This window comes from Prinia subflava, chromosome 13, assembly GCF_021018805.1.
Source record: "Prinia subflava isolate CZ2003 ecotype Zambia chromosome 13, Cam_Psub_1.2, whole genome shotgun sequence".
Lineage (NCBI taxonomy): Eukaryota > Metazoa > Chordata > Aves > Passeriformes > Cisticolidae > Prinia > Prinia subflava.
Genome location: NC_086259.1, coordinates 13,376,857 through 13,401,558, shown reverse-complemented (window position 1 = coordinate 13,401,558; position 24,702 = coordinate 13,376,857). Strand labels below are relative to the sequence as shown.

The 24,702-nt window shown below is 47.3% G+C and overlaps 2 protein-coding genes across 2 annotated transcripts in view; one reads left to right on the top strand and one right to left on the bottom strand.

The window, feature by feature from the left end:
* CFDP1 (craniofacial development protein 1) overlaps window positions 1-20,383 on the bottom strand; it is a 61,614-nt gene extending 41,231 nt beyond the window's left edge. The window contains exons 1-5 of the mRNA XM_063410483.1: window positions 20,107-20,383; window positions 19,933-20,041; window positions 18,963-19,194; window positions 17,100-17,200; window positions 2,933-3,037 (exon numbers count right to left, since the gene is read on the bottom strand). Of these exons, the coding sequence (XP_063266553.1) occupies window positions 2,933-3,037; window positions 17,100-17,200; window positions 18,963-19,194; window positions 19,933-20,041; window positions 20,107-20,368 (809 nt within the window). The 5' untranslated portion in view covers window positions 20,369-20,383. The remainder of the gene's footprint in view (window positions 1-2,932; window positions 3,038-17,099; window positions 17,201-18,962; window positions 19,195-19,932; window positions 20,042-20,106) is intronic.
* A 111-nt stretch (window positions 20,384-20,494) lies between these two features.
* Window positions 20,495-24,633, top strand: TMEM170A (transmembrane protein 170A). The gene is made up of 3 exons (XM_063410484.1): window positions 20,495-20,661; window positions 20,751-20,921; window positions 21,513-24,633. Exons 1-3 carry the CDS (start codon window positions 20,538-20,540, stop codon window positions 21,641-21,643), a joined length of 426 nt encoding a protein of 141 aa, XP_063266554.1. The 5' UTR covers window positions 20,495-20,537; the 3' UTR covers window positions 21,644-24,633.
* The last annotated feature ends 69 nt before the right edge of the window (window positions 24,634-24,702 follow it).

The following is a 24,702-nucleotide window of genomic DNA, read 5'->3' as shown; positions in this document are numbered from 1 at the left end:
CAGAACATTTCCTAGCTGTGTGTCACAGGAGGACACGACTGGAATAATGTGAAGGCTGGGAAACCATCACATCCCTGGGAACCAAAGGCTTCTGACCTTTCTAGCAAAGCCTGCTGAGAGAACTGGGTGGGTTGTTTTGTACTCCTGGCTTTAATTACAGCCAAGTGTTTAAGTTATTCTCCTCCAACCACCCCCGTGTCCCTCACAAGCACAAATCTAGCTTTTTATAGCACATCCGGTATGGATGTTAAACACATTCAGGAAATGCACTTTCAGCCCCAAACATCCCCTCCCCTGGACCAGTTAGTTTGCAAGGGTTTGTAACGTGGAGATATAGAGCCGGATGTTTGGTTTTGTGACCGTTGCTTTTCTGGATTACTTCTGTCTGTTTAGAGAAGGGAAATTCAATAAATGCAGGGTAGGTTGGCTGCATTCAGAAATAACGCATGCTGCTTGCAAGGTGAAGAAAAGCCAGATAGAGAAGCCACTCTCAGCTGCTCAAATTCCCTGAACACAGGGCAAGGCTTTTTTTTTTTTTTTAAATAGCTGACAAAGCTCCTGGGGGCTGACAATGGCTCACAGCACAGTGGGTGTCCATAGGCACAGCTAAGATCCCAAAATCACATTTTTCACTGCCTTGTGGCAATAGACTGGGGCTCTCCCATAATGCATAAGGGAAAAATGTATCCTCTTCCCCAAAACTTCTATTTTAAGAAGACAAAAGGTGCAAAGAACTGCCAGGCTATGCCAGGCTCTGTTGATCCCCAAGCACTGCTCTGGCATGTCACCAAGGCTTGTGGCTCTTTGCTCCAGAGCAGCAAGGTCTGGATAGCTTGGCTCAAGTCTGAAACGTGACCTTAGTAATTTGCTTAACATATGGGGCTTGCCTCTGGCTTTAAGGAATACCAGAAGCCTGCTGGTAATTTTCTCACCTGAAAATACCCTGGCTGGCTTCCCAGCTGGAAGCATCTTCCTCAGCCCAACGGCAAGCATGTTTGCTGGCAGTCTCAGGGATCAGTCTCGGATACTAGTCCAAGATGCCCTGGAGCACTCTCAGATCAGAGGGCCCATGCTGGCCAGATTGCCCCAGAGAAGATCCTGCTAAAGCCTCAAGAGAGCTGTGCTGTTCCACACATTGATCCAAACTCCTCTGCTGCTCCTCTGGCACAGGATCCCTGCACAAAGCCAGGACGTGCTGCAGGAGGTAGTGAAAGGGAAGGCATTTGGGGCTGTGCTGCATCGGGGCTTGGTGGTCTGAAGAAAAACAAGACATGCAAGCCCAGGATATTTTTCCCCACCCTTCTCCACAGCCAGGTCACCTCATGTTCTAGGCAAGCAACTGTCAGTAGGACATCACACATCAGCAAGCTGAACAATGACCTAATTAAGCTGCTTCCAAAATAATCACACTGAAGGAAAGTTAAAGAAGTCCTTGAACTCATTATTTCTTATATTGATTTTTAGTCCAGTTTTTCCCATATTTGATGTGAATTCTTCAGATATCTGCAACATTAACTCAAACTGAGCTGTGGCTATTACTCCTGAGCAATCCAAGCTCCAGCAAAAGTAACCATGCTCCTTGGTAATGACCAGGCTGCACAGGCCACCCAGCTCCTCCCCTTGGTCTGTAAGACACAGGAGGAAACACGGATCTCTGCTGAACTGGAAGGTGAACAGCCCCTGGAGCTTTCCCAGTGGGCTGCCAAACCTGCCTCACTCACAGCAGCAGGGCCATTTCTGGGGAAACTGGAAGGCAGGTTTGAAGACATGGGACCACCAGCAGTGTGCACAGTGCAGAGCTGCCCCAGCTTCAGCTGCCACTTGAACAGACTTTGGCCACCAAAACTGCACAAAGAATGCCAGCCAAACCCAAGGCAAGTTGTCCAGCACAAAACCCTGTAAACAACACTTAGGTTACAATTGATGAGCTCTGCAGGGACGAACTCTTGTGCAGTGTGAACAAGAGCATGAAGACTATACCCATCTATGCCCTCATTCAGCACAGAGAACAGCAGCTGTCAAGGCTCATGCACACACACACATTATGCTTTCACTACCCTGAGCTAAGTACAAGCTATGCAACACTTAGCTGGAAAAAAAGAATTACAGTCCAGCTGCAGCAACTGAATAACAGCATCGTAGGGAAAGGCAGTCTTAACTCACATTGGAGAATTGCTCTAAGCAGATGGGAAGGACAATGTATTTATTTGATGGGTATTGTTTCTGTGTGATCAAATCATACACAGCTTACGTCTTTCAAATATAAATGCAAACAACTGACTTAAATAAAACTCATCACTGGAACACAGAAGCATCTCCTCTATTTCTAGGAAGCTGGTGATCTCCCAAGCTCATCAAGAACCAGACTGGCATGCCAGATGCTCAGGGGACCCGACCTCCTTGTATCTTTGACAAGCATTATGATAATCTCAGAATTAGGTGTTGGAGCTTGAACAGAAAAGTGACAAATCCACATCAAAATGATATTAGAGAACATCAAAGAGGCAAAAAATCTCTCATTTAAATGCTCACCCAAAGTCTCTAAGAAGTCACAGCCCAGCCTGACATGGCTTTTTATAGCCCTGAGAAGCATCTGTCAAAAGAACTGCAGGCAATCTCAGGCATGTTCCTTGGCTACCTGCAGTTTCATCAGGCTGCTTGAGACAGTCACACCACTATTCCCTTACTAAGATGAATGATTTATGAGGATTAAAAACTTTGAGCCTGACTGAAGGGAGTCACTGGAACTCATGGGTTGCTTCCCCCACTTCCCTCCAGTCCAAACCATCACACCTTCCAGGACTAGCCTTGCTCCCACTGAAATCCTGCAGAAAACAAACACTCATTAAATACTGCAGAGCCTGCACTATTGGCTCCAGTGCCATCTTCCTCACTAAGGGCCCACAGCCCGGCAGGGAAATCCCATACTCACCCTGAGACTGTCGGCGAGGAACCTGGAGCTGCTGACTGCAGTTTCTCTTGCTGCTTCAGAAAAGATTTAGCTTCTTTTGAGTTTGAGTCCACTTCTTTAGTCACCCTGTTAGAGGAAAAGAGAAAAAACAGAGGGTAAGGAAGAGCTGTACTCCACAGTAAAATCAAAGATCCATCAAGGAAACACAGAAAACAGGTACAAGAGTCTCCACATCCCCTGCACAGAGATCACCTTCATCAGCTGCAAGCTGAAAAACACACGTCTTGTTAAGATTTCATTCCAGTGACAAACCCTCTACATTCATGGCAGAAGAAAGAAAAAGAGTAGCTAATTAGAGCTGGGGGAGGAGGGGATTTTTTTCCCTTCCAACAAACTGGAATGCTTATTCATTCAAACAGGCCTGTCTCACTAGCAGCTACTAAATGCTCTCCTCAGGTCAGTGGGGGCAATTCCGGACTCTTAATTGGGCTCTTGATTTTCTCATTTGTTGGTCAGTGAGGCAGCTCTTCTGCCACCCACATCTCACAGCCCACGGCACACAGGCTTGGCAACATCTGCAACCCAAACCAGAGCATGGAAACTGGCTCTGGGAATGGGCAATGGGAGAGAAACCTCTGACAAGGCAGAACATAGAAATTTACTCTCATTTTCTAGTTAATTTTTGTTTGAGGCCCCGAGGGTGCAAAATATTGAACTTCAAAAAATTATAAATCAATATGGCATCTACAGCAGGGAATGAATTATAAACATGAGAAAGAATCTCTAGAAAACCACTCAATAATTAATAGTTAGAAAACCCCAGCTACTTTAGCCCCCTCATTTACCATGACCTGCCTCCAGCAACACGCTTTTCACGCTCTCAGTAGCTCTAATGAGGTCGCCCTGATTTGCCAAGCTAACAATTTTGTTCCCATGGAGCACAAGCCTGTGAGCCTCTCCAGGGCCCTGCAGCTCTATGGGCACAGAGGCAGCCTGACCCACAGCTCAGCCAGCACAGAAAAAACAATCCTCCATCTCACCCTCCTGCAGCCTGGGCCTCTGGCTACATCTGCTCCAGCAAGGATATGCAGGCTCATCCCTGGTCTAGACCATATGCTGATGAGAGGCTGAAAGCCTGGCTGGCCATGGGATCTCCCCTGGCTACAAGTCAGGCTAATCACTGCTTGCTTCCTTCCCATCAACCTGACCCCATAACTTCCACGAAAGAACTGGCTAATAGTCATGGAGAAATCCCAGGAGCTGCAGCCCCAGACAGGTTTCTGCTGGGCTAGCATCAAGGAAAGTGACACCGAGTTATCTGCTAACCCTGGAGGCACTCATGTTCTGAAATTTCACTTGCACACAACCAGTGCATCCATGTCTCCATCCTGACAGTGAATCAGCATCTGAAACTTCCTTCCTCCTTCTCCACAGACTGCAAATGCAGTGGAAAAGGCACAAGAATAAATGCCTGTGCTATACAACTGCTCAGCCTTGTTCTGCCAGTGCAGGAGGAGATTAACCCCATTTCCCCCCTGCATTGTCACATGCCTTTCAAACCATGGCAGTCATGTGGATAGAGACAAATCCCACACTATGAATATTTAGAAGTGTTTGCTGATCAGACTGGTAAGGGAAGGGGTAGGAAAAGGAGAAAAGCAGCTCAGGAAGAAGAAAAAAAACCTTGCTGCACCATCATCACAACTTAGAACACCCCAAACACATCATCTGGTCACAGCCCTTGGCAACAGTGGTCATGTCATGTAGCAGCAGCACCAAAAATTACCCCACATCCATGGATTTCATTTGACAGGATAAACTTGGTGTCTTCATGCAGCAATAAGACAGAATTCCCCCAACCGTGAGGCTGAGTTCAGATCAATGCAATCATACAGTCTATTTATTTTCAAATGCAGCATCTCAACAGCCCACTCTGACCCCTGCCAAGCTGAGAAGCAGCACCCTCTCTTGTGCACTCTGCAGTGCTGGCTTCTGGCAGGGTCCCTCTCCTCTTGTCTTGCACTGCTGGCCTTCAGGTGCAGCCCCAGCATGCAGGGAGCACGTGAGCCACAGAAAGAAACATCAGGTAACCTCGATCGTGCAGGAATCCAAGAGGTGCAGCAGAGTAACCATGTGCCCTGGGAAAAAATCCAAACTCTAGACTGGTCTCAATACAGCCACGGGACCTGCTCCTAGGTTGGATCCCAGCTGTTGAACCCTGCACGTTTCTGGACCTTGAAGAGTGTAGGACCAAGAGGAGGCAGGGGAAAGGGCTGGGAAAGGAGGCAGAGGTCACTGAAAGCATGCCTTCCCACTGGCTGTGCTAAGAGATGACAGCCCAGCTCAGCTCCCACAAACCCACAGGGATCTGGCAGTTAAGTAGCTTACAGGATCTGGACACACACAACAACAAGCAAGTCTTCAAAACCAGTGGCAGAGCTGAGATCTCAGCACTGGGCCCTTGGCCTTAATCTCCTGTGTTTCTTCAGCCTGGAGACAGAACTAACGATGTCTCCCCTACCAGCTGAGGAAAAGAAAGATACAAGGCTAAAATGAAAAATAGCTCTAGGGATTTGCACTCTGACAGAGTTAGCACACTCTTGGCTGGACCAGCACTACAAGCCACAGCTCTTGCAACAGGACAATGCTCAATCCCAGAAAAGGTGAGAAAGCAGAAAGCAGATGATACACAGGGAGAGTCTGGCACAGGCCTTCAATGACAGACACTTCAGCTACCCAGGAGTACAGGTCAGGTTGATACCACAGGTTTACTTATGCTCTGATTTTCACACCCTCCTCCACCTCAGGGTACCAGTAACAATGGCTGGGCACAAAATACAACACTTAGTCCCATTTTCTTTGCCCTGCCAGCAGCTGCTGTAACATACACTTCTGAAGTTGTCTGCTGCAGAAATTCAGCTGCAAAGCTGCATGCAACCTGTTCCACCAGGACTGCCCAGCTGGGGACAGAGGAATGTGACAGAAGTGTAATTAAAAGTGACCTTTCAAGGCAATTCCATCACAAGACTCACTTACTGCCTCATAAACTGAAACAAAAGCTGCTCTGAGGCAGGCTGCTGCTGGGCTGATGCCAGCAGCAACTCCTGCACCACTCCAACAGGAATGACGGAAGAGTATTAAAGAGCTTTACAAGGTATTAATTCAGGTTATGCACATTTCAACCTTTCCCAGATCCCAGGCCAGGAAGGAAAAAGAAATCCTCTGGTCTGCATTATTATGGGAGACAATAACCCTCTCCATGTAGAAACCAAAACAATTCTTGTTCTTCGTGGGGAGAAATGGGAGTCATTAATCCAGCTGAAAGAAATCACAGTCATTACTAAGGAAAATTACAAGACCTTTCACTTTTAAATACTTGATAAATAACTATTTGCCCGACTGTTTACTGGGATGCTATTCACACATTGTAATCCAGGGATAAACATGAAAATAAGTATATTGTCAGCAATAAAACAAGTAGCTAGTGTCTTGCCCACTTGCAGCCCCTGTAATTCACACACAAAACCACTCACTCTCATCACTGTGCCCCAGAGATTTCATTACACTGCTATGATATTAAATTGCATAATAAGACTTCCAAAACACAGAACAGTTATTAATTTTTTCGACCATGCTGGAGACTGGTAGTACAAATTGTACAAGGTGTTGTGCAAGTGTAAAATAGAAATGTCTTCCATATTTAGAAGTTATTATAAGGAAAATATGCTAGAAACTGGATCACTAAGTGCCTCAAATACTTACAGATGTCCTTCTTAAGACCCTTCATCTCTGAACCAAGCTCAAAGTGGTAGCCAAATATTTAGGCAGAGCCATGCCCACCCAGCCTGCTGGTTTGGTGCCCAGTGATGGGTATGTTAGTTCCAACTTCCACTGAAGAACTCATCACCCTTCCTTTTACAGTCACCAACTGAAATGCTGCAACCTAAGTGCATGGAAAAGGCCCCAGGTTATGGATGCTGGGCACAAACCACATGAAGACAACACCTGCTGTCCAGGCTGTCCCAGAAAGGGTTCCACAGAGCACTCACAATACTGAAATGTAGCAGATTAAGTTAAGTGCAAATGGTTGATCTGCTCCCAGCAGTGCCCTCAGCCACATAAACTGCTACAAAGAAGGAAGAATACATGCTGGAATGAGCATTATGCTGACAGCTCCAGCTAATCTGCAGAAGGGGATTAAACACAATTTTTCATGCCTTAGTTCAGTGGCAGAGTGAGTCTAATACACCAGCTTGTCTGCTGCACCCTGGTCTTACACCAGGTGTAGAGCTACTAGGAAGGAGGGCCCTGATCCATCACACCGTGGCACAACACAACGCCCACAGCCCAGGACTTGCCCCACGGTTGTGCTCAGATGCCTCCACTCCAGCACAGCTGAAGCCAGCCCTGCTGGCCAGAAACAGAACTGCATAAGGGATGCCAAGGCTGCAGTGTGTCAGAAAAGTGCCCAGCAGTGAGCAGCAAGGGGCCCTGCAAGCCCTCGGAGAAGTGCACCAGCAGAGCTTCATCCCTGCACAGAGAGGAAAGGGAGGCAGGACAAGGGCAAGCTGGGAAAGACAAACAGGCATATCAAGAAGGCCTGCAGGTTAATTATCTGCAGTCTGCTGCGTAATAGCAACCTTATGCATCCCAAGTGCCAAAATCCCTCCAATTTCCCCCCAGGTGGTTCAACACAGCTACGTTCTCCTAACCAAAACACCTGGTGCATATCAGGCTGAGAAAGCACGTTGGTATTTGGGTATAAGGTGACTTAGAGCAGAGAAGACAGTTAAAATCTTTACTCACAGCAGCACAAAGTTACCCTGTCCTCAACCTTCCTGCTGAGAAAGGGAGAACAAGAGTAGAGGCTGTGGAAAATGCCAGCTCTTTACCACTCATACTCAGGACACACTCCTCACTTGGGAAACCTGCCCCAGTTTAGACCTGACACAGTTATAAAACTTTCCACTATCTTAATGTTGTTAGCTCTGGGGAATCACAGACCAAGGGGGACAAAAATGAGGCTAATTACCCTTTCTCAATATTCCCCACCTGTGTTTAGTCTCAATAAATAGTCCTCCAGCCTTCTGGAATGATCACTTAAGGAGAAAGTAATATTCATCTACAGGAGTTTGTTAAAAAAATTAATCCCTTTTGAGCCAAGGAATAATTTTTCTGAATATTTTTTGGTGGACTTTTGTACTTGAGCTGCAATGTCCCAGGTGCCTTCCACAGACAGATGCACTGCACAAGAGGCAGATCCTCCAGCCTGCAAGGTCCTGAAAATGCTGGAGTGCTCAGGTTCAGCACTTTCCAGGAGGGAATTAAGTCCTCACACAAGTGAACCTCCAGACCACATCTGCCTGTACACTGCATAAGTATGTATTTTATGTTGAATTACCTCTTATAGAGCAGACAGAGCTAAAATTAGTACATCCCCATCACTTTTCTAATTTCAAAGTAAAACATTCATTTTCCCCCTTTCAGAAAAAAACCCAGCATTCCTCTTCAAACCAGGTGGGAGAAGATGCTCCCTGGGAAACTCAGCCTATTCCCTGAAGCAAGATAGACAAGACCAAGCTGGAATAACTGATAATTTTGTAGGCTGACTAGATAGGCAGAAGAAGCTGGCTGGTTTCTAGACAGAAGCTGTTGGCTGGTTTCTAAAAAGAATCAAATGTGATGAGAGCTCTCCTGCAGTCAGGCAAGGGCCAAGCTGCCTGCCTGGTGCTGCTCCTCACAGCAGGTGTGTGCTGCTGCCCAAGCAGTCAGTCCAGGCTGCATCTCAAACCAACTCACCTGAAAACAAGCAAAGGTGAATGGTATTTTAACATCAATAATGCATAACCTTGTAAGCCTTTGAAGGAAATGACCCATTTTCTGTCATCTCCTGTATGACAAAGACTCCATGGTAGACGCAAAGAAAACATCAGTGGATGGACAGTGCTGCCTCCTGAAATGCTGACCAAGCTGTCAGACCCCTTCTGCTTGCAGCTTCTGCAAGAGGCTCCCTAAATCCACAGGACAGCAGCGCTCCAGTTATTAAGCACCCACTGGGGCTTGCAATAGGTAGAGCCAAACGTGGCTCTCTGGAGAAGCTGACCTGCAGCCAGGGCATAAGCCTTCATCTCATTGACTGGAGCTTTATTCAGCCCAGTTTTAAGCACCTCCAAGTATCAGGTCTCTTCTTGCTTCACTGGATAAGTATTCCCTTGGCCAGCTCCATTGCACTGCCTCAAAATCCCACTATGCATTAGCATGTCAATCTTTGAGGCATCCCTGTGTTTTAATTTGTACCTCTCAAAAGGATTAAATCCACATTATGGAACACACCTCTGAGCTGAGTAATCCAGGTGAACAGAGGAGCTGCTGCATGGGTGAGTGTGACTGACCCTGCTAACCATGACCTGCAAGTACACTGAAAGCCAGACAGATCCCTGCAAGCCTCCAACTCCCCCAAAGCAGCACAGTGCTCGTGTCGTGGATGCCCCTCCTGCTGAGGGACAGGAGCACCACAGGTATTAAGAGCCAGGGGTTCCAAATTCACTTAGAGCTATGAACGCTAGACACAAAGGTTACACAGATCATAACAGGAGCCAGCACACACTACAAAGCAGAAGCATCCCCATGGGGAAAAGGCCAGACTAAGCTTGGCTCAGTTTGTAACATGTTAATGAGATAGTATGGCAGCAAACAGCTCTGCCTCCCCTTCAGGCTAACACAAACTCTCTTGCTTCACCATTTCTTAGTTACAGAAAAAAATAATGCATCTTGCAAGCTGCACTTTCCAGCAGGGGAAACCCCAGGCCCAATGCCTGCAAAGCAGACTCTGCCAGCATCTCACCAGACATCAAAAGCCCTTTTCTGAGCCTGGGGCTGTCAGGAATGAGCAGCAGCTTGGAAACAAGGGAAACAGGCCAAGCAGCAAAATGCTGGGACTGGATCTGAGGCCCCTGAGATGAAGGCATGAACAGAGGGACCAAAGATCCCCTTACTAAAAGCAAAAGAGCTCCTGTGAGACCTGAATAGGTCACTAAGCATCTTCTGTTTTCAGATTTTTAAAAGTCGGGAACCTACCTGAGAGCCAGATAAAGAAACAGTATCTTCTGCTGGGGAAGGGTGTGATTTTTACTGAAGTATTTCCACACTGACTTACAGAGAACACAGGCAGAACACACATGGAAGATCCTGAAGATGAGACTATGCAGTTTGTCATCCAGTTCCCAAAGCCAATACAGCCAGACACCCCAGGTTTGAAAGACCTAGAAATGCCCAAGTTAATCTGGAGGTCAATCCATCATTTTGGAGATGCTTTGAGACTCCTCCTACCTCTGGAGATACCAGCTGAGCCTTCTTTTTCATCACACCGATTATCATCAAAACCACACAAATGAAACCAGCATACATAAATTATTTCCTTGAAAGCAGCAGGCCACATTAGAAGCCAAAGATGAATTTCAGGTGGGCATCTGCTCAGTCACTTTGGGAGTTTCAAAAGCATGTCCAGCTATTATGTAACACTTTGCAAGTCACAGCCCCTCTGAGCAGAAGCCTCATCTGCACATCCACTAATGAAAAAACCCTGACTAGATGCTGTTCATTACCCCATTTCCCTTCTCCAAGCACATTAAGCAAACCATAACATGATTTATTTTAGAAGCAAGTGTTCTGGCTTAGATCCCTGGCTAGGTTTGATGTTTATGAAGTTACAATTTCTGCAGCTGCCTCTGAGAAAGGCAAATGGCTCACAAGTGAACCAGCCCACAGCACAGCTCCTGCTCACACTTCCTGACCTCATCTCTGGGCCACCGTCGTGCCCATCAGCATTGTACAATGTTAGTATTCTCCAGGGAAATTCTGAAGCATCAGGGAATGGATGCAAACAGAGGAAAGGTTATCAAAATGGGCCCCTGAGACCCTGTCAATCTTGAAAGGTAACATATTTTCCCTTATTGGGTTCCAAAAAAAAAATCAATAGTTGTTTTTTAAATTGGAAAAAGCTAATATAAAGTGTAGATAGCTGAGGCATGCCTTGACCTCTCTGAAAAACAACAGCATAAGGGCAGAAACAGCCTGCCTACACTCTATTATGCCAAGATCAGCATTTTGGTGCTTGGGTGGCAGAAAAGCAACCATCCACTTATTAGTCTGACACCTCTAAAAGTGGTCATATTCATATTCCATGTAATTCTGGATGGTTTAATTTGTCTTATGGTCCCACAGCAGCATCCCAATGCTTATACTGTTCAGACTAAATTTCTGGGAAAATCTTAAAAGCCAAGGGTTTTGCACCATGCAAGCCTCCTTCAGAAAGTGCTATGTCACCAGAAAGTGGCTAGAATACATTTCTCTAGAACACCTTAGCCAAGGAGGGCTGAGGATAAAACCCTACTGACATCGGGCACCACCAGTCAGCAACACAAAAGAGAAGTCCTCAAGGAATGGTTTTTCAAAGCGCCACTGAAATTCATTTGTCTTCCCTTTTCTAACAATTTGCTACTGCAATCAAAGCCATTGCAAAAAGCACATCAAAATATGGGTAGTTTCTTCCTCTGCTCCTATTAGTTCAGTTCATTGTCTTCCATATCTAGCCTGACAACACCCAACCAGCTCATCTGGTGGAAGCTGTGTAGCACTTGCTATCCACCTGGAAAAAAGGCAGGGCTTTCCAAATATCAGGATTCAAGATACACATTCTGGTAATGCTCACCTGCTTTTCTCTCACAGGTATAAGCAATACAACAAAAGCTTTTTCAAAAAAGCACATATGGAAGAAGTCACACCTACAATGTCAAGAGATGCCCACCCAAACTCCTGATCTTTCTCCTGATTTTAAAAGCTACTGTGCTTCACTCAGCATTGCTCAAAACCCCATGAGCACAAAACAAATGACCAAGATTCACACTTAGCAAGAAGTGTGAGCATGCTGCCAACCCCTTGCATTGATTCATCCACTGAGATCCCTGAAAAGCATCACAAAGTGAGGAGAGGGTTAATGGTGTCACCTGCTCTCTCACTGCTCCTTAGCCTGACAGGTCTGACTGGGCCATGCTGAGACCACAAAGCAAGAACACAGATGGATAATTACACGTTTTAAAAATTACTCTCTGTGCCAGCTCTAAATCTTGAGACTTGTGGGAGTCAAGTCCCTGCTGTTTTACCCATTCCCCTTGAAATACATCATCAGCATCAGGATTTTCCTTCCACTCTTCTTGCTTTCCAGGAAAAAGCAGAAGCAGCTGCAATTGCTCAGACAGCTACGCTGTCTTCAAAGCAACAAAACAGATGACAGTCTCCCAAACTCCTTGGCTAACACACCCTTTGTTTGCCAACTTTGTCACATTTAGTTGGTCTTAGTAGTCATGTAAGGAGCAGAGAGGACATCACAGCCACCAATAAGGAATCAGAGCCTGAGTAAGGACTGTAGAAAGCTCAGGCTGTTCTCAAGTGTCTGATCTGTTTCTCCTGCAGTCCTTTACGCCAGCTATCTCCTAAAAAGGGTCTGGGATCAAGTGGCTGAAGCTCTGGAAAAGGACAGCAGATCTAGAGTTAAAACAGTGAGCAGTCTAGGACATAGCTGTCCATCCAACACATAGGTGAGCTAAAATTAATAACAGAAAATCAATACTTCTGTAAAGAGAGGCACCATCAAGAAATCCCAAAGCAGCAGTACTGTACAGCTGCAGAGAACTGAATTACAACCTCACCTCCACTCTGAGGTCAGCACTTCTTGCTGCAAAGGAATAAATCACTTCACCAGCTCTGCACAGCTCTACTGAGGAGCTCACCAAGGTGAAGAGCTCAGCAGCCTGGACCACACCTCAGACTGGGCTCAGGCTCACCATCTCACCCAATGAGGCCTAAGTTAAACCTCAATGACTTCCCAGGACACCAAATAAATGAAACTCCATCCATAGTCTGTAGCTCTGCCTGCACATTTCCCATTGTCAGTGGTATTCTTGTACAGAGAGTTGGCCAAGAAAGGGCTTTCATTAGCACAGGCACACCTGACAAGAACCTGCTCTCAGCCACCTCCCTTCACCTTTGCTTCTTCTGCTCAAAAAGTCATGAACTTCACCACTAAACTCCTCAACTTAAAGTCCTGCTTAAGGTCCCTGAATTTCAACTTGAAAACAATCTCCTCTAAATAATCTTTCTTGAATTCTTGATGTAGGCTGAAAACCTGTGAAGTAGCAACACAGAATGAGCAATGAGTTTTTTGTCCAGGCACATCCTAGAAAACCACTTACAAACAGCAACAGATGAAAATCAGGTTCTTTTTCAAACCATATTCAACTGTGGCAGACGAAGTATCAAATTCAGTCACTATAAACCTCAGTGATTACTACAATAATTTAAGCTTATAACTATTTGGTTATAAATCAGATATCTTAGATACTTCTTTAGCACTTGTAAGATGTAATAGCTGCACTGTGAACCATCATGTTCCCTAACCCAGAACACAAGCTGACACTCAACTCTGCTCAGCAATGTGCCAGCATACCTTGTTACCTCAGAGCACAGAGGTGACACAAGCAAAAGCAGTCCTACAGCAGCAACCCAGAGGTTATTCTAAGTCACAAATGTGGTCTCCTACACAAGTCAACGACAGGGACCCCTTATCCAGAGATAGGAGTTCATGTCTCACATAGAACAGCTCAACACACTGTTTTGAAGTGAGTTTGCCCACCTCTTTCTACAGAACTATATAAACTTTAAGTATTCCTCATATGCAGCAGCAAGTCACACACTCAGTGTGACACTGCTTGTTTGGCACTGGCCCTTCCTATTTTGCTCTGGCCCATGCCATGCACCAGCTCAGTGTGGACGCCACCTATTCCTGTGAGAAAGAAAAAGGAGCTGTGACAGGAACACCTTGCCAGATTTCAGGAAAAGAGCAGGGCTCTCCCCAGTGACAGATGGAAGGTGGAGCCTGACTATGGCTTTGCTTTGGCTGCTTGGTTCATGCACATGGGGAAGAAACCGAGTCACTGAAGCAGCACAAGCCACAGCTCTGCCAGCACAATACAGCAGCATCAGTACAGCACAGCAACTCTGCCATACCAGGAAAGCATTCCCACCACAAGAATAACCTGTGTGAAGCTCTGGCTTCAAACCACACGAACAAACCATGTGCAAGAAATACGAATCTCCTAGTCTGGGGTCCCTTACTTGGAATCTGCAGTGTATGAATGAAGCAGGGTGCTGAACACAGGCCTCCCATTCCTGAATTAGCACCCAAGCCATTACTCCTTTTACCTTAGTTTTGCCTTCCACAAGCCAAATTAAGGTACAGAAGATGTTTCAAAGTAAAATCTACTCTTGACAGCAATCAATAACCTGACTCTGCTCTTCCCTCACGTGCTGTCACACTGACACCATGGGGCTGGACCAGCTCCATGTATGTAAGCTCCACTCTGCTGCAGTCCCAGCTGGACACAAAGTCCACTTTCATGGAAAGAGCATAGAAGAACCATTTTGATGCACTGAGCACAACACAGATTTAAAGGAAGCCAAGGACCGAATCCTTTTGGAGTGCCGAAGAGAAAACAAGCAATTACAAATTGCAACAGTTAAACCGTGGCACTGGGGATGCAATTCCCTATTAATTGCAAACACACGTCCTGCACTGTGAAGCAAGTTCATAAACCAGAGGCTTCAAAGGAGCTTCAACCTCTTCCGCCAGGGAAAAATGGCTTGAACTTCCATTTAGAGGCTGAAGTGCCTTTGCAAATTGCTCTTGCTGCCCACAATTACAGCCATTTGGGTGACAGTCACCTGCTGCTCGTAATCTGTTTAACATGAGGGAGACAGGAAAAGCAGACAAAAAAGTCCAACTGAAAAGCACTGCAATCAGCTTGAGATTGTTTCTAGTTCCAGGATTCAATAGCTTGAGTTTTACAAAGCAAAATTAAATAATATATTTTCTAAAATTAAAAGCCACTAAATTAAAATCTTCATTTGGTAATTATTAATTCTTAACATTCTGAAGCTAAAGTTCAGCACTAGCAACTGATACAAGCACAGACTCATCAAAACAGGCATTAAGTGTAGCAAAAGCCTACAGGGGATTTGACAACACAAAGCCCCTTTTACTATTCCAGTATAGCCCTGTAGCTGGACATTACATTCAAGCCACTTCTGCTATTCCAATCAGGCCAGAAAAATCATACCATCTTCTTACAGGAGAAAATAAATTGTTCTGCAAGAGGAGATCAGGGCTAGATGATCTTCTGTTAAGAGCTTCAGAGAGCAGACTGTGAAAATTTGTGCCCTGAATCTTTCACTGCCTAAATACTGATCTAAATTCTTCTCAAGCTTTCAAAAGAGCAACACTCAACAGTAGCCTCAAACCATTTAGAAAGGCAAGCAACAGAGACAGGTCTCATTTCAGTTCCTTTGGTGCAGAAATGAGCACACACACAAGTACCGTGTGGTGGCCTTTTATAAGCAAGGATTTGCCAGCTACTTCCCCAGGCAAGGAAGTCAGTGTTTGGTATTCAGAGCATTTGCAGACGTTGGGGTGGTGCAAAGACAACCTGCTGCTATTCTGAAGAAAGAGCAGCCCTCTGGGCCTCACCTACTGCCAGTAGCGGAAAGCACCAGCAGCTGTGAGTAGCAACTACACCTTGTACCCTATCCACAGCTAACAGTGTAACCTAATTAAAGATGCAAGATGTAGCAAACAACATAAGAGAATCAACTTTGCATCTCACAAAAATCAAGGGGGCAAAAAACATGGAAGGACTTTTTTGTTATCAAAGCGCTTAAGAACATAACTTTGTTTTAACTGGTACCAGCAGAAAACAGTGCTCCAGACCTCACTGCAAACTTTCTGTTGCTGGTTCTGTAACTAACTGATATAATAACTGCTGTAAAGAAAACATGCAGTAGCCTTGGTGTTTGCAGAATTACAATCTCATTGTCACCCAGGCTCCAGTTATTGCCTATTTAATCAAAAAGCAGTAGAAATTTCTAGTGATTTCTCTGCAGTTTCCCAAGGGAGACAGCAAGTACTGAGCAGTACAAAGGACACTAGAAAAGCAACTGGAACAGGAAAATATCTTTTTCTTAGTTCTTAAGAAACTACAGATAAAATACCGGTGTCAAAAGCATAAAATCAGCATCTTAGAAATCCTGAACAACTTCTGTTCACATAAGGCAAACAAAGGACAGTGAACAAAGTGAATGAAGTTCATCAGTGAACGGGGGTATTGCTACAGTCTGGCTTGCCCAGGGAAATAGCAAAGTCCTTACTATGGCTCACAGCTCTCCCCAGATTTTTCAAACAGCTCAGGCAGCAGTGCTAACATGAAAAGCAAGAGCAGCAGAAGCCCCAGCTCTGCCTCCTCCTCCAGATTTAGGCAGGGTGAGTGTTACTGCTGGGAACTGCTGCCCTCTGCTGTCACACGAAACAGGCCAAGTTAGTCTGGCAAAACCAAGTTTACTGCTTCATATAAATGAAATCCCCCATGATAAGAACCAGCAGCTCACAGGGCAGTCAGATTTCAGGTGAGATTACCCAGGCCCCTCACTTCTGGTCTTACACATTTATAAAACACCTGGCCCTCCTTGCAGCACAGCCTGAGAGGCCTCTTGTAAGCCAAACTCAGCCTAAAACACGGTTTTACCCAGCCCATCCCCTTTGCTGCAGCTGTTTCAGAGGCAAAAGCACTCAGCTGTTAGTCTGCTCAACAAAACACCTCTCATTGCCTGCAAATCTTTGTTGTGGATTGTGAACATCACCAGGGGAAGTGCCAGCCAATATCCTGCCCACAGTACAGAGCCTGGACTAGGCTGAAGGAATAAAATGTGTTGCCCTCATCCCTGTGGGACCAGGTGTGCTTCCCTCCTTGTCTCAACCTTCCCAGTGACAGTGCCACCAGGAAGCTCTGCCAACCATTAGAAACACTGGCCAGATGGGGAAGCCTAAGTGAATTTGAATTACATTTATGAATGTTTTGAAGTTGATCAAAGACTGAGGTCTGCATATAATGATCTTCTACAGCTCTCATGCAGGAAAATCTTGGCCTCGTTTTCCCTGAGATCTGTGTGTGCTCACAATAAAAGAAAAAAACAGTGTAAAGGAAAGAGAAGACTCAATCTGCTTCAGAGCCCAGCTCCAGCCTGCCCCCAGCACCCAGTTTGCACTGGGACCACAATGGACATATCACATCTGCCAACTTACTTGATTTCCTCACCAGCAAAATCAAACGTTTTGGTGATTGTCACTTTTCCTGAATCTTTTGGCTTCTCCTGAGGCTTATTCCCATTGTTCTCTTCTTCAGCCTACAAAATACACGGAGAAGAAAGCAAAATAATGCATTTGTGGAGCCAAGCCAAATTATTCCAAGGGGCCACGGGCCCAACACAGACCTTGGGTAGCACTGCAATTTAGGCTGGTGGTCAAAGCACGTCACCCACAGACAAGATAAAGGAAATAAATAAATTTCATTCCACCAGAATGAGATTCCCCGTTTTAGTTCCAGGCTGTCACTGGAGCTCTAGGATCAGAACAAACTAAAACAGGAAGTGAAATTGTAATAAATGTAGGAAGGAGAAAGAATACACTGCAGTGGTTCAGAAAGCAAGGACAAGCTTGGAGACTTGGTTCTCTCAAACTGAGCACCGCCAAGCAGGAAAGCTCCCAAGGTGAATTCCACTAAAGTATGCTTATTTTTATAAGAACAGAGAAAAATAAAACTCATCAGCAGAAAAAGCAATGCTGATCTTCCTGCTTGTCAATAAAACCTCTTATTTGAGAAGGAAAAATCTTTATTAAGCAATTTGTCAACAATGCTTCTTAATTTACTCAGTCACAGCTACAGCTGCTAAAAGGATACATAAAAAACCTCAGACACTGTAAGTTACCAAAACAAAACCCAAAATTTTGCTCTAAATCAGCCACACACCACAAAGATCTTCAAGCAAGCAATGCAAGTCCAAGAAGTTCACTAAGAGAACAGAGGAACTGCATGACTCCATGAATTACTCCAGGCTATGGAGGAACTTTCAAAGACATCTCACATTTTAGCAAGCTGACCATAAAAGTAGAACTGCTCAGAAGAAAATGTTCACTTCTCTTCTTCCCTCTGACTCTACAAGTAACCACCCCAGCTGCTCAGTCAGTAATAACGAGAAGCAGGAGAGTTAAGATGAAAGGATTCTCCTTCCAAAAGTTGCAATCAAACATTACAAAACTGTACTTGCTCTGCAACCTTTCAACAGTCATAGAAAGAAGCTTCACACAGTCAGAACTGTACTCACCAGGCAGACTGCAGTCTTCTGTTACTAAACTTTATTTGGCTGACCATTTAAAAACCCCCAAACTGATAATTCTAGCAACAGAGGCTCAGCTGTGATACATTATTCCTTTCTACCACCTAAAGCATGAAAGGTTTGGACAGGGAAACATATGCACTTGGTTTTACTGAGAACTAAATCCTTTTAAATAGCTACCACACACAGAATTCTCTCTCCAGAAAAGCTTCTGCACACTGACAGCACCTTCCTGGGGCTTACAAAGGACACAGGAAAGCCAGATTCAATCTTGCTACAAACATACAACATGCAGCACCTCCCAGACCCACTCCATGAGGATGGAGGCACAGAGATGCCAGCACAGACCTCTCTCGTTTCCCCATTCACATACACACAGAGCCTCCCTTTTATTTTTTTTCTCCTTTTAAGCATCAGGAAAAGCATAAGCCACAGGGAGAGCTGTGCCCACAAGCACAACTCAGACCAAAGCTCACCCTTCCTGTGTCAAAAGAGGAATCCAGGACCAGGAAGGGAGGCAAACAGGGCTGTGTAGGACACTCCAAGATGCTGACAAACAGCTCCAAAAGCAGCACCACCTCCACATTTGGAAGGAAACCAGCACCTTGCAGTCTGGTCTGTCAGGGGATGCGACACAGCAGAGGGGGCAGGGGCAACCCCAGCCTCTTCCCAGATCTGTCCAACACCTGATAGCAGCCAGAACCAAAGCTGCATGCTCTAAACCTTCAGGCCCTTCCCACACTCCCAGGGTGCAGGCCCAGGCCCCCATTACCTTTCTGATTTGTGTCACTTGTGTGGCAGCTGCTGCTTTGGGTTTCTGTCCTACATCACTGAGGAAACTGGCCCAAAGAGCATCCTCTTTCTTTTTTTCTTCTTCTTCTCTGTTTCTTTCTGCTTGCTCTACATTATCCACTTCCTCTTCTTTCTGCTCCTCTCCATTCTGCTGGGCCTTTTCTTCCTCTTTCTCATCTGGCTCTAGCAAGAGACCACCTTTTTTCCTCTTTCTGAAAGCAGATGCCAAAAGAGAAGAAAAAATGTATATGGAGCTGCTGCAATACTATTCCAGACCTGAACTGTAAGCTTGGGTGAAGCAACACGGTATTTCATATTTTTACTAAGACATCCAGTCTGGGAGGTTCTCTCTTAACCTTGGGAGTGTATATATTTTATTAAAAGATGTTGCTCAGAAAACACAGTGAGCCTGATGCAGGCAGTGCCCTTGACGTGAACAGGCCCATTTGCATGCATTTCTGAGAGTGTATAATGTGCTGAAACACTGGCATAGGTTGGCCAGGGAAGCTGTGGCTGCCCCATTCCTGGAAGTTTAAGGCCAGGCTGGATGGAGCTTTGAGTGACCTGATCTAGTGGGAGGTGTCCCTGTCCATGGCAGGAGGGTGGAACAAGGTGGTCTTTAAGGTCCTTTCCAACCCAAACCATTCCAAGATCCTGTGGTTCTGGGAAAATGCAGGAACCAGGAGGGGAGGAAAACCTGGGCTAGACAGAAACCAACCTCAACTAAAGTATGTATATATTTATATCAACGCGAGAAACCCCATACGTGCGTGTTTTGCACTGAAAAAGATTCATATAAACAACTCCTGTTAGGGGATGTTTCAGGCACGATGTCTGTCGTGGCCGAGGTTCTCTGCTCCTGCCTAAACCGGAGCGCAGAGCAGCGTTTCCCGTTCCTCCGCCCTGCAGGGCACCAGCGGCGGCACCGGGCCGGATCACGGCGGCCGTACCTGCTGGCGGGGCGGCGGGGGCTCCTCCTGCCGCGGGGCGGCCGCGGGCTGTCCGCCGGCTCCTCCTCCCGCACCAGCTCGCTCTCATCATCCTCGCTGTACTCCGCACCTGCAAGCGTACACAGTGAGCGCCGGGACCGCCGGGACCGCCGGCTCCAGCCCGCCGCCACTCACCTGAGGGCACATAGTCGTCATCCTCGGCCGAGGAGTACTGCTCCTGCTCCGACTCCGACGCCGACATGGTGCGGCCCCGGCCCGGCCGCCTCGCTGCGCCTCCCGCCGCCGCCGCCCAGAGCGCCGCTGCCGCCCGCCGGCGCCCCCTGGCGGACAGGAAGAACAGCCGCGCCTCCGAGGCCGCGCCGCGCACGGGGAGCAGCGACGAGAGTCCGCCAGCGGGCCAGAGCGTCCCGCCCGCCCCACCGGGGGCTCCCCGCATTCCTTGCGGCCCACAGCCGTTCCCATGGCAGCGCGGGGCCGGGGCGGGGCCCGGCTGCCCAGAGACCAGTGATGATTGGTAGGGAGCCCTGTCTGTCATCTTACAACGCTTTCCATTGGCTGCGGTGGGCGGAAAGGGACGGGCGGAAGAGGCGGTGGCGGATGCGGGGATGGAGGGCAGCGAAGCGGGCGGCGGTGGCGGCGGGGGGCTCCTGCAGCAGATCCTCAGCCTTCGCCTCGTGCCCCGCGTGGGCAATGGCACCACCTACTCCAGCCCGCTCTCCACCTTCCCAGGTACCTTCCTACTCGAAGCGGGGCTCGCCCGCCGGGGCCGCTGGGGGCCCGCGGGCCCCGGGCCGCCCTCACAGCCCTTCTCTCCGCAGAGATGTGGTACGGCGTCTTCCTGTGGGCAGTCGTCTCCTCCCTTGCCTTCCACGTCCCGGCCGCGTTGCTTGCCCTCTTCACGCTCCGGCACCACAAGTACGGCAGGTTCATGTCCGTGAGTGTCCTGCTGATGGGCATCGTGGGACCCATCACCGCCGGCACCCTCACAAGTACGGCAAGTGCCCGCCAGAATCGGCCGGGGGCTCTGTGGTGATCAGAGGTTGCCTTGGGGAGCGCGTCGAATAGCGGTGTTCCCCGGGATGGAGATTAATGTTCTGGCTTTATTTCCCCCTTGCCCCGTGTTTGAAAGAGTTGAACCATACCCCATGCCGAACCCTGCATCAGCCATACTAAACACTCCCATCGGGTGCAGAGCCAAGGAGGCTTTCACATTTCTGAGCACCTGGAGGAAAATCTCTCAGAGCTTTAGTGTCAGTGCTCAGAACTGGGAAGTGTTTGTAGCCTGTGGGCTGTGGGTGGGGATCTTGTGACAAGGGTATGTCCCAAACCACCCCAACCCCCACACCAGCTGGAGGCCTCAGCAGAGAGTCAGCACCAGTTCACCCAGTGGCACCAATGCACTGGTTACTGCTGAGGTTTGTCACACATCCCCAGCCCAGCACTCTTGCCTGCTGCTGTGCAGGGAGAGGTTCAGACCCCGCTGCTCTCTGCCCCAGCCTCACATCCTGAGGCTTCCCCTTCCTCCCTGTGGCAGAGCAGCTGTCTCATGTTCACATTTCGGCTTTTCCCCCTCTCCACAGGTGCTGCCATTGCTGGAGTTTACAGAGCTGCGGGGAAAAAAATGATTCCCTTTGAGGCCCTCATTTTTGGCGTGGGCCAGACGTTCTGTGTGGTGGTGGTTTCGTTCCTGCGCATTCTGGCCACTCTGTAGCTCCTCTGGAGAGGCTGGAGAACACAGACCAGAGGGGGAGCAAAGGACCTGCTGCCTCAGAACAAATCACAGGGAGCACAACTCCGGCCTTGTGCTCCTTCCACAGATTTAAGGAAATGGGAGGGCTTGCTCCTGCATCCAGCCTGGCTTGGAAGCGAAAAATTGTGAATTTTGTTACTTTTTGGTAACATTAAGTGCCAAGTGAAACTTTATTGCTCTGGAGAGTAGGAAAATGGCTAGCAGAGGAGGAGACCCGGGTACCTTTCACCAGTGATGAGGTGTAGTAACAGGACATGACTAAAATGTGACACCAGCTGTGCTGGGTAGGAACTGGACCAGAGTGACTTGTGTCCTCAGAGTTCACTTGCTGCTTTGTTGCTTGGTTTTGAGTGAATCTGAAGCTCTTTTAATGTCAGTTTTTTAAATTAAAAATTTAATTTGTTTTCTTCCTTGCTCAAACTTCTTAATACCACATCATAGCCATAGTGGATTTGGGAGCAGCAAAAGGAAAACTCATTTTAGATGGATGGGAGTGCAAATTTGTGTCTGAGAGCTCTGGCTGAATGCTGCACAGGGGGAAATGACTGTTATAAAAAGGATTTTGTGAATTTTATTACAGCAAAGCTCTTCAGGCCCTGTGAATGCTCTGCCCAGAGGTAAAGCACAGTGGAATGGGCACTCCAGAAATCCCAGGTGTGCATGTGGGCGTGCACAGCTTCTCCTCAGGCTTTGAAGGAGACTCGTGTTTTCAAATGACCCTGCTCTCCTTTGACTTGCTGATGCTGTTCGTGTTGGTGTGGTGGAGCTGGGTGTCTGCACTGATCTGGAAGTGGCAGTAGATAAAATCCCTCCTGCTGCTGCTGGGAGCTGCGTGGCCAGGCTGGCTTGGACCTGGTGCTGGGACTGTGCCACATTTTCAGCATCCAGCCAAAGCACACTGGGGTTGGGAGAGCTGTAAGCTCCTGGCAGGAGCCTGGGTGGTTCCTGTGTCCCTGTGAACACAGCCCCAGATCAATCCTTCTCCACAGGCCGTACTGTTTCCTCATGAATTGTTTTAGCTTGTTCTGGTTTTAAGTGACTTTTAACTAATTTAGAGCTCTGCACTTGTGCCTGGAGTTGTGCCATATGGCTGGGGCACTTGAGCAGCAAACTGGGTGCTTCCTGGGGCTTGGTTCTTTGGGGAAGCTGAGGTTGAATTCCAGGGATGTGGCTGGGCCTAGGAGTTTGCTGTGGCCTGTGTTTGTACCCAGCTCACACCCTATGGGCTGCAGAAGGAAAGCACTGTCTGTGTCCAGCCTTTCAGGGGACAGTTCCCATCTGTCTTCATTGAATTCCTCTGGTTTCCAAATCAGTTCCTTTTGTACCTGCAGCATTTCCTAGGGCTGTTTATCCACAGTAAGCCCATGTCCTCAGTGCTGAAATGACTGGACGTGACACTTAGTGCCGTGGTTTGGATGATGAGGTGGTGACCAGTCAAAGGCTGGACTGGATCTCAGAGGGTTTTTCTAAACTGAATTGATTCTGTGATCCTTCAGCAGGGCACTGTGGTTATCATGGAAAAGGCTGTCTTTATGCATGGACTTCTCAGGAGTGGTCTGTCGATGGTGAGAGAGGTTTGCAGGTGCTACCTACTGAGATTCCTCTAAATTTTAGCCTATATTAATTCAGGGAATATAGATGCTCAGTTTAGGAAATAATTAAATTAGGTGGATGTGATCCAAGTAGTGTAACATACTAAACCCTGGATCTGAGGAGAGCCCGGTGTGCTGTGCTGCTTGTAGAGAGCCAGTTTTCCTGCCAGGGCAGAAACCATGAAAAAGAAGGAATAAGCTTTCTTTCTTTTCCCCCTTCCCACTTCATATTTAAGCATGTGTACAGAGTGCACAGTTTTAATTTACAGGAATTATCCTGTGTTTTCCTGGATGGATTAAAAGTATCTCATGGAATTTGGATAGGGTGGGTCTGGTATTACCTTTCAGGTGACACCAGAAACCAATGTCCTGAGCACCTGCTGTGTTCTCCTTTACCCTGCCCTGGTGCCTGGCACTGCTCAATAGCCATTAAGCTGATTGCAGCTGAGAAAGCACTTTATCCATGTGTCCCATGGTACAGCAAGAGGAGGTTTCCTTGCAGGAACAGGGCTGAGGGGTTGTTACAGAGCTCAGAACAAGTGGGAGAATTGTTTGGTAAAGTCACTCAGTGCTAACTGGATGAACTGAAGACCTCCCTTTTTGTATCCCTAGGGATCTCTGAGACACTGTTTTGAGGGGGGTTTTGGTTTACTTGAAAAGGTGGCAGCTTGACCCTGTTTGGAGCTGGCAGTGCCTCTCTATGCCTGGATGCTGTGAAATTTTCAGGGAATTCCTGCATAAAAGGTGAACAATCAGCTGGTTTGTCTTGATGTATTAGCACAGAAGGCAAGCTCTTTGTGTCACCTTGGTGCTCACAGAGCATCCTCCACTCCACTGGCTGCTGCTGACAACCTCCCTCTCCAGTAAAACCAGAGCTAAACAGAAAGGAGTTGAAGCACCAGCTGGCAATTGAAGCACTGGTGGCAGTTTCCTCCCCTCGTTGGTTTGGCCTTTCTATTCCTTTTTTCCAAGTGAGGCATGTGGAGGAATCCCTTCAGTTTTCATCAGATAGACTTTGCTCAGTCAAACTTGCCAAAAACTGCAAAGAGCTGGCAAAAACATCAACACTGTCCTGGGCTCAGCAGTGCTGTGAGCCTCTGCTGGGGAGCCCAGCCAATGTGCTGGTTAACAAAACACCTTCTGGAGAAGCTGCCTGCCCTGGAGGAACACCCGCTCATGTCAAGGCTTGTGGCCCTGCTCCCTGTGTGTGACATCCCCCCTGCTCCCACCTGGCTTCCTCTCGCTCACAGCTGCGGCTGTCATGAACAAATCTTTGTACGACTGAAAATTCTGTACATTTTATTTTTCTACTGACACTCCTAATCCTGGTGGTGATTATCAGTAAATTCTGTAACTCTTGAGTTGAATGAATGTTGTGTGTTTTTTCTGCAGCACAACAAGGGGGCCTGGATTGTGCTTTTGCAACTG

Excerpts from the sequence above, each read along its gene's own strand:
- TMEM170A (XM_063410484.1), top strand. The coding sequence starts at position 20,538 with ATGGAGGGCAGCGAAGCGGGCGGCGGTGGCGGCGGGGGGCTCCTGCAG. Across the intron at positions 20,662-20,750 it reads CCCGCTCTCCACCTTCCCAG|AGATGTGGTACGGCGTCTTC; the intron begins GTACCTTCCTAC and ends TTCTCTCCGCAG. Across the intron at positions 20,922-21,512 it reads CACCGCCGGCACCCTCACAA|GTGCTGCCATTGCTGGAGTT; the intron begins GTACGGCAAGTG and ends CCCTCTCCACAG.